Source organism: Bos indicus, chromosome 5 (genome assembly GCF_029378745.1).
Source record: "Bos indicus isolate NIAB-ARS_2022 breed Sahiwal x Tharparkar chromosome 5, NIAB-ARS_B.indTharparkar_mat_pri_1.0, whole genome shotgun sequence".
NCBI lineage: Eukaryota > Metazoa > Chordata > Mammalia > Artiodactyla > Bovidae > Bos > Bos indicus.
In genome coordinates this window covers 109,643,525-109,653,443 of record NC_091764.1, presented here as the reverse complement: position 1 = coordinate 109,653,443, position 9,919 = coordinate 109,643,525, and the positions used below count along the sequence as shown (strand labels likewise).

Sequence of the window (9,919 nt, the reverse complement as noted above, 5' to 3'; positions counted from 1 at the left end):
ATAAAGGACACATTTTAAATATTAACACACTAGTCACTCATACATACTGTTCTATTTTAAGCGTACAGATTTTAGTTGAATAAAATATTTTATAACAAATTATAATTACCACCAAAGTTTGAGGCACTCCATCATAAAGAAATAGAACACTGAGAAGGGGATAAACAATGCCCCCTTTACGCTCCTCCTCCTCCATCACAGAGCACCATCCAGGCTAGGAAGGTCCCTGGGGGAGCCGCCCACGGGCAGCAGCAATGACAACAGCAGGAGGGCACTGGGAACCCGAGGCTGGAGCAGGGCATCCTGCCTCTGTCCACGAAAGTCACGGGAAGGGCAGGCACGCGGGGAGGGCTCTGCTGGAGGCAGTGGCAAGAGAAGCGGCTGCCACCGTGACAGCCCTGCCCCCAAGGAGATAGCAGCAACTGTGTCTGCCGTGAAAACCTCACCAGCAGAGCCCCCACTCCCACAAGGGGAGGCCGTACAAGGAAGGAGGGAAGGTGATGCTCTGAAGACACGTGCTGACAGTATCTGACCCCCCACCCCCCCCACCCAAGGAGCTCCATCCGAGGTGCCTGAACACTCACATCTTTACAAAGGAGAGAGAGGGAGCCGTGAAAAAAGGGGGCACCATCTCTGCAGAATCTCTCAAGGTGTCTCCCCTCTTCCCTCCTGGTGTCTGCTTCAGGGCTGGGCATCTACACTGGGGATGTTCCTACAGCACCCACCCAGGGCAGGAAAGCTCCTGGTGAAGAGAGGAGGGTCTTGTCACAAAAGTCTCTTTGAACCCAAGACCACTGTCAGCATGATCTCACCGACCTGACCCACACCATCTACTTTGATGGTCCAAGTTCCAGCAAGCTCAAATCCAGTATTTCATTCAAACTCCAAGAAGCATTTTACTAACCTCATTCCCTTTTCAGCCTGTTAGACACTCTGAATGCTAAAAGGTTATCTGATGATATGAAGGAATTATTTTTAATTTTTTTGTGATGCAATAATGGTATTGTAATGTAAAATTTTAAATGAACCTTATCTTCAGAGATACACAGTGAAATCTTTGTAGAGAAAATTATAGGATGTCTGGATTTCGCTTCAAAATAATATTAAGATGGGAAGTGATTAGGCCAAGACTGATGCATGACTGGCAGTAAGTCAATGGTTGTTAGGACTAAGGGATGGGGCTCATTACATGCACTTCTCTGTTTCACATATACTCAGAATTCTGCAAAAGAAAACTCTTTTTATAAAAGTAAGTAGTGTAAGGGATCCTCTATGACCCACCTCCCAGAATACTGGAAATAAAAGCAAAAATAAACAAATGGGACCTACTTAAACTCAAAAGCTTCTGCACAACAAAGGAAACTATAAGCAAGGTGAAAAGACAGCCTTCAGAATGGGAGAAAATAATAGCAAATGAAGCAACTGACAAACAACTAATCTCAAAAATATACAAGCAACTCCTACAGCTCAATTCCAGAAAAATAAATGACCCAATCAAAAAATGGGCCAAAGAACTAGACATTTCTCCGAAGAAGACATACAGATGGCTAACAAACACATGAAAAGATGCTCAACATCACTCATTATCAGAGAAATGCAAATCAAAACCACTATGAGGTACCATTTCACACCAGTCAGAATGGCTGTGATCCAAAAGTCTACAAGCAATAAATGCTGGAGAGGGTGTGGAGAAAAGGGAACCCTCTTACACTGTTGGTGGGAATGTAAACTAGTACAGCCACTATGGAGAACAGTGTGGAGATTCCTTAAAAAACTGGAAATAGAACTGCCTTATGACCCAGCAATCCCACTGCTGGGCATACACACTGAGGAAACCAGAAGGGAAAGGGACACGTGTACCCCAATGTTCATCGCAGCACTGTTTATAATAGCCAGGACATGGAAGCAACCTAGATGTCCATCAGCAGATGAATGGATAAGAAAGCTGTGGAACATATACACAATGGAGTATTACTCAGCCATTAAAAAGAATACATTTGAATCAGTTCTAATGAGGTGGATGAAACTGGAGCCTATTATACAGAGTGAAGTAAGCCAGAAGGAAAAACACCAATACAGTATACTAATGCATATATATGGAATTTAGAAAGATGGTAACAATAACCCTGTGTACGAGACAGCAAAAGAAGACACTGATGTATAGAACAGTCTTATGGACTCTGTGGGAGAGGGAGAGGGTGGGAAGATTTGGGAGAATGGCATTGAAACATGTAGAATATCATGTATGAAATGAGTCACCAGTCCAGGTTCGATGCACGATACTGGATGCTTGGGGCTGGTGCACTGGGATGACGCAGAGGGATGGTATGGGGAGGGAGGAGGGTTCAGGATGGGGAACACATGTATACCTGTGGTGGATTCACTACGATATTTGGCAAAACCAATACAATATTGTAAAGTTTAAAAAAAAAAAAAAATAGTAGTGTAAGGGACTTCCCTGGTGGTCCAGTGGTTAAGAATCCACCTTGCAATGCAGGGGATGCAGGTTTGATCCCTGGTGGGGGAACTAAGATCCCACATGCCATGGAGCCAGTAAGCCCGTGCATGGCAACTAGAGTCCGTGCGCCTACATGAATGATCCCACATGACTAAACGAGGACCCAGCAGCTCAGATCTGACTCAGCCAGAGACCCACGGGAGTGACCAGAGACTGACAAGAAAAAGAGACCTTCCCCCAGAGAAAACACCAGGTGGTTGTGAAGAAATGTCATGGGAAGCAAGGCACAGATAATCCGAATCTCATACAAACTGTTCCAGTGTACAGGGGGAAAAAAGGAGACATTCTTCCCAACTGCAAATTCTTTTATGAAGGCTTAAAACTGAAACACAACAAGGAAAGTTACAGACAAGCCTCACTCATGGAGGCTGATATAACTAAATGGTGACATGTTAAAGGCACTCACATTAATATCAGGAAAAGGACGAGGATGGATTAACACCAAAGCTGTTAATACTGTGCTGAGGTCCTGATTAGTACAGTGCCTTTTTAAAAAAAAAAGACTCAAAGGAAAAAAAAAAACCTGATATTATTCACACATGGTGCGGTTTTCTATGTAGGAAACCCAAAGGAACCAGAGATAGTCAGACTCATAAGATAGCTGAGCACATGTGCTGGATAGAAAATCAATATGGAAAAATCAATTTGACAAAGGAGCCATAGTTATGTAAGATGCTAACGTGGGAAACTGGGGGAAGGGGATGTGGGATTGCTTTACCTTTGTAACTTGTAAATTTACAATTATTCCTAAACAATCTTATTTTAATAAATAATTATTAAAATTAATAAGTCTGACAATAGTAAGTGTTATGGAAGAGACAGAACAACAAAATTTCTCACATTAAAAAAATTTTCACAAGCTGCTGACAGAGGACAAGTCGGAAAACACTGTGAAAACAGTTGGGCGCTGTCTTGCAACTCAGAACATGTCTACACTGCTGGAACCAGAAATTCCTTCCCAGGCGTATGGCCAGAGGCACTCCTGCACGCGTGCCCGACAGTGTTCCAAAGAGCAGTGCTTCCAACCGCAGAGAGGTGGACCTGTCCAGCAGCAAGACTGTCGTTCAATAAACCACCGATAAGCTGGGACACATTTAAAACCAAACGCCCACCAACACGTGGACTCAGATTACGCATTCGCAGAGGGAATCCACAGAGGGTGAAAACTGGTGTGGAGAGGGGAGAATCGTAGCCACGTCAAAGGCCTTGGCCTCGGCACACAGACAGACTTGGATGTGCACTTTGAAAATCTCTCATGGGGAGGGAGATGATAAGAATAAACATGTCTAAAAAGGATCCTCAGGAAGGAAGGAGATAATGAAAAAAAGGTGAGAAACAATGACCTAGATGAATCTCAAGAATATAACAGTGAATGAAAAAAGCAAGTTACAGAGGAATACATATGACACTATTTACATAAAGTCCAAACAAACAAGATAATACACTATCTGGGAATACGTGTATATTGAAGCTACAATTCAGACAGGGGCCGCCCCTGTATGTGGAAATCCAGGGGCGAAGAGGAGACCCCGAGGGCTGGCTGTGCTCTTCCTTCCGCGGGACGGTAGACACACAGTTGCTCATTTACTAGTCCTCATCCCTTGGTTACATCTGTGCTCTGTGCTAGTGTAAAATGTTTCATAAACACTTTTTAAAAATAACACATATGTACTCAGAAGTATTGCAAAATCTTAGTAGATTAAACTGCATGAATAGCCTTTCCATTGATCGCATTCAATCACAATATTAATACTGAATGATAATACCAATGAATTTAACCTAGGCTGTTAAAAACAACCATGAAAGACTTAATTTTTTTTTCTTAAAGAAAAAATTTAGAACCACCACTACAACTCGCAGGCACGTACCCAGCCACCCTGCTGGATGATGTACTCGGCCGCGTGGTCCTCCAGGAACGTCACGCCGAACTGCAGCAGCGCGCCCAGCGGCTCCTGGCCGCGTTTCGTCAGCTCCAGAAGCATTTGTCGTAGCAAAATCAGAGGCACCAAAATCTTCAACACAAAGATGAGGGAGTAAAACACAAACTGAAATTCGTACAGGTCATTCTACATGTTCAACTACTAGAAAACACATTTCGGTGCATGTCTATGGAATTCCCTTTTTATTATAATAAACAGTGACCTCAACATGAATTTTGGAGAAAACTGCATGTACGTTTTATACCACAGGGTGGTACAAATGTCATTATATGAAAACAACCAGGCCTCCGTGTGTGCACACACGCATGTTATGTGTAATTACATATGTATAGGAAATTCACTGAAGCATTAAAACAGCTAAAGACTGGAAATGACCCAACAGGCACTGTCAAATTTTGGTCATCCAGAAAAATATCAAGAAGCTGTTAAAATGAATTAGACTGTGCACTGCCCAACTGCCAAGATTTATCTTCAGTGAAAAAAGATAAAGCAGGGTGTGTACAATGATGGCACCATTTGCGTGAACACTGTAGAACCCTCCAGTATTTTTGGAAAATACCTAAGAAACTGGCGACAGTGGCAGCCTAGGAAGAGCGCAGCGGGGACACGGTGCCAACGCACTTTCAAGTGTGCATCTTTTGCACTTGGTGCACGCTGTCCTTGTCCTTTTATTACCTAATTGAACACAACACTTTCAAAGTCATGAACCATCTTACACAAGTCATCAAAAACCAGAGTTGTTAGTATCACTAATAACCTTATGGCTCAATATTAAAAAGTCATTAAAATTTATGACAGAGACTAACTAGAGTCCTTTTCCTTCCCCAAAATGCCCTGCATACTGAAGAGAACTAAGTACTTTCAGCTAACCATCTGCCTGAAATCCTTCTGACTACAACAAAAAGGACCGCCAAAGGAAATGAAACCAGTTTCCTGTCACTGACCTGCCAAGGTCATAGCTGAGGGATTACAATATATTTCTGCAGCAGAGGACAAACAGAAAAGACAATGAATTTATATCCTTACTAATATTCTTTGTTTTTTTTTTTAAGTAAAAGCGGCTCCGAGGGAATCTCTATTAAAAAGTCTGAAAGAAAAATGTGGCAAACACACATCTTCCTTTTTGGTATTCTAAAAGAACTCTAGCCCCAGGTGCAGTCAAAATCGCTTCTCAGCACCAGCAGAGGGGTGCAGGGCTACAGACAGGACTCCACAAGGCTTTCTGCACGAGCAGACACCTGCAGCACTCCTGAAGAGAGGAGCACAGCTGCTCGTCCAGCTCCATATTCAGTCTCAGCTGGGGCAGGGAGGGGAGCTGTGAACCAGCCCAGCAGACACATCACACCAACCCCTAGGGCCTGGGGCCCTGCAGGCCTCAAAACATTCTCATTTCCCACAGTAATGTACTACATGCAATGTCTTAAAGTTATTCACATTTAAGCTCTACTGCCTCTCAGAAATGAGCCGCAAATGTTTCAGACTTGCCATATAGAGTAATACTCTTATTGTTTAAAATTCACCTCTTTCACGTATCAAGCGTAGCTGCCCTAGTTTTATGATACAATAATCTAGAGATAAGCCTGTAATCCTCTCACTGTCTTAACGTTAGTCCTTAACCGTATTCCCTCTGATTCACTATTACTTTTTACGCTGAAATCTAACCTTCTAGTCCATTCTTCATATAGCAACTGCTCCACCGCTTTCATCATTTGCTACTCTTTCCTGAATCTTCTTCATTGCAATTACATACTCCTTGAAATGCAGTGAGTGCAGACGCTTCCTTTTGTAAGACTAGCATCTTCTACTTGGTTGATGACACTCTCACAGTTTATAACTTAGATCGTCTTTGTACAGTCATACCCACTGCCCTCTAACTGCTGTGGTCACAAAGCTTCACGGGTATTTCTACAACTGTTTCCATCAACTCCACATTTCACTATTCCCAAGAGTTCTATATCATCTGTACACCTAATGGACAGCAAGGACATCAAACCAGTCAATTCTAAGGGAAATCAACCCTGAAAACTCATTGGAAGGACTGACGCTGAAGCTGAAGCTCCAATACTTTGGCCACATGATGCGAAGAGCTGACTCACTGGAAAAGACCCTGATGCTGGGAAAGATTGAGGGCAAGAGGACAACAGGGCAGAGAGGATGAGATGGTTGGATGGCATCACTGACTCAATGGACATGAACTTGGGTGAACTCCGGGAGATGGTTAGGGACAGGGAGGCCTGGCAAATACTATTCGTGAGCTTTGTTTGGATCTCAATTCTCAAACGAGCTTAGGAAAATATCTTCATGAAACTGGGAAGATGTGAATACTAAACAGGCTGTCTGATGATATTAAAATTACTGCTAATAATTGAGGTGTTGGAAATACACACTAATGTATCTACAGGGTGTGCGTCAAGATAATCCAGGGGAGAGTGGGGAACAGACGAACAAGACCAGACACAGGCTGACAACTGCTGAGGCTGAGGGACGGGTGCAAGTCCATCACACTGCGTGCTCCACTCTGTACACCTGACGTTTCAGTACAAGATTTTAAAAGATGAGTGATGTAATTTGCACTAAAAATCAACCAAAGCAAACGAACTCTTCCTTGCTATTGCACTTCCACAGTCTACTTGTTACCATGTGAGCACCAGGCACTAAACACTCTAGCTTTCCTCTCTCATGGTCATTTTCTTCTTTTCCTATAAGCAGATAAGTTCAGAGAAAAAAACCAATCGCCATGAGGGATAATAAAGAATTAAAGAATAACCCATAATTCTGAGATAACTACTATGGATTATTTAATATTCTGGCATACATTCCAATTATTTTCCTCAGTATATACATTCTACACAGCCTACATTTTACACATATACTTTTGAAAAAATCATTCTATTAATATGGGTTTGTGACCAGCTTTTCTTCCTCCAGTTACTTTGATTTAAAGAGCATTTTACCGAGATGCTTTTACAATCTTTACTCAGATGAACTGACATTCAGCTTGGAAACTGGGCATGCTTTGTGGACACTTTTTCATTTGCGCCTCATTTACCTACCAGACAGCCACTTCATATAGTGATGTTATATCAAAATTTTGCAAATACTTGTGCAAAATATAAAATACAAGATATGGGCTAAATGCTTAAATTAGCCAATCTGATTTTGACTGGGGTGGAAGGAGGCATTTCAGCTGCTTATGACGACAAGCTGGGCTCTTTTCTGCCCTAAGGGACTGAGAGAGCAGTGCGGGACCACAGAGCAGGTGCTATTCCAGGGGCTTCACTTCCACGAAGGCTCAAGCCTCGCGGAGTCTGGCCTGTGGTTCAGGTAAGGGACTGAAATGAACTAGAGAATGGGGTGGTGGGGAAAAAGGATGGGTGAAGAGGAAACATGAAGACTGGGGTTACTTTCATTTTTTTGGATAACCATAGGATGCGGAAAGGGAGACAAACAAGAGCTGACTGTAACAATCTTAAGGGCAATAGGATAAAAATGTAAGATAGGGGACAAGGCTAGTGATATTAGGGATCTCAATTATTTGCTGTTGGATATACAAAGAAATACATCATAACCAAGCTCACTTTTATTTATAAAATCTATTTCAAGTGTTCATAAGAGAGGTTTGCTTTATTCCATAAAGTAAGTGAAACAGATATTCTAACAACTCTTTCACAGTAACATAATATAACTCTAACAGCGACTGTTTGGGAACAAGGCTCCATGTGTCAAAGCTAACACAACAGCCACTGTTTGCGGAGTGCTCACTGTGGTGCCAGATGATGCCCTAAAACAAGCACTCAACACACATGATGTCATTCAGTTCTAGTAACACTTCTGAGGTTAGTGGTATGGTCTCCATGTCACAAATGTGAACATCAAGACCTCACCTGCTTAACTAACCTGCCCTAAGATGTGCACCTAGTCAGTGGCAAAGCTGATACAGAAACAAGTCCGATTACAGGCCCATGATGCTAATGATTATGCTCTAATGCCTTCAAAGCCTGTATTAAGGTGAGTAAAAATATTATACATCAATTAGATATATGAAGTCACACAGTCTGGCTTATAGCAGTATAATTCTCAGTAGAGGGGCTACTTATAAAAATAACTGTATTGCACTTTCTCATCCCAAGCACCACATCACTAAGGGCCAGACCTCCTCCTGGTGAACTGGATGAGCCTAGACCACCTCTCCCGAGACTCTGCCTCAACAAGGTGACAAGTGGACCACATGGCCTGAAACAGTGGGTGAGCAGCAAGGGAGAGCAGAAAGACACCAAACACTAAAGTGGGAATCAGATCTCAGCTCCAGTGCTGGTTCTAACATGTACTGGTCAAGGGGTCTTAAGCAAGAACTTTTCTTTTATAACTGATTCTTCACCTGACCTAATAAGACAAAAGCTAATGAAGTCCCTTCTGCCCCCTCTGAGGGGACAGCTGCAACACTCAGATGAGACATGGCATGAGACACCTTGTCAACATCAGCACAACCAAGGCTCCGCCTGTAAGAACCCCAGAAGCCGTCCCAAATGGAGCCTGTGCTTTTCCCCAAAAACATACTCACCTGTGCACAAACAACCGTCTGGAGAGAAATGAAGAGATAATGGGGATTCAGGACAGATGGAAGGAAGATAGAGCACGACAGCACCCTCGGTTCTGGGCCAGCCTTCATCAGACACACCCACGTAACACAGCTGGGTTCATGGAACAATGAGCTCTCACACGATGCTAACAATCCCCTCCTGGACTTTATCATTAACACACTACAATCTTGTAACAGAAAAGATAACTTGGTTGATACCTTATTCCAGCCGCTGGCATGAACTGTGGTCTCCAGTGTACATTCCCGGTATGCCTGATATGTCACTGGCCTGTAGGGATTTTTTTTAAAAATCTGTGTCACAAAGAAGGAAAATTCTAAATTTCCAGATGAATAAATACACAGTCACTACTCTGCTGTAGAACTTGCACTAAAGTAACACAGATGATTCAACAGATAATTTTCTATGAGACTGGCTTTTACCATTTGCTATGCATTTTTCTTTAAGCATTCTCTACAGGTAAGATTTATGCTACCAGCTTGGGAAAGCAGTTCACAACATAAGAAAAATAACAATATTTTTGTAATTGAATCTTATCCAATAAGATTTCTATGTTGCAGATAAATATATACAGTTATTAATAGAATCAAGTAAGAGCAAACAATAAAAATGATTTTGTTAATATAAAAGAACAATATAAACTCCTAAAGGCAAAAAATGTAAAGTATTTAAAACTTACAGAGATATTGTCACTGGAAGACTGTTCAAATTGGAGGCATAAGAAGGCAAATAAACATGCTACTTTAAATCTGGAGTCACTGACACCAGCTCCAGGCCAAGGCTCTCCTGCCCATTCCAGTCACACAGACACTCATCTACTGAGGGGATGTGAGTGCTGTGTTCTATGCCTGGGTTTCTGTGCA

The 9,919-nt window shown here is 42.4% G+C and overlaps 1 protein-coding gene across 9 annotated transcripts in view; it reads right to left on the bottom strand.

Moving 5' to 3' along the window:
* Positions 1–9,919, bottom strand: part of BCL2L13 (BCL2 like 13) — a 51,179-nt gene that overhangs the window by 9,083 nt on the left and 32,177 nt on the right. For 3 of the 9 annotated variants that reach the window (XM_070790365.1, XM_070790360.1, XM_070790361.1), the window contains exons 5-6: positions 9,257–9,326; positions 4,387–4,530 (exon numbers count right to left, since the gene is read on the bottom strand). The exons of 2 other annotated variants lie outside the window; for them this stretch is intronic. In XM_070790365.1, the coding sequence (XP_070646466.1) occupies positions 4,387–4,530; positions 9,257–9,326 (214 nt within the window). Of the gene's footprint in view, positions 1–4,386; positions 4,531–5,017; positions 5,134–9,256; positions 9,350–9,919 lie in introns of those variants that run through there. 4 more of the 9 variants (XR_011566815.1, XR_011566816.1, XR_011566817.1 and 1 more) reach the window with 4 other exon arrangements.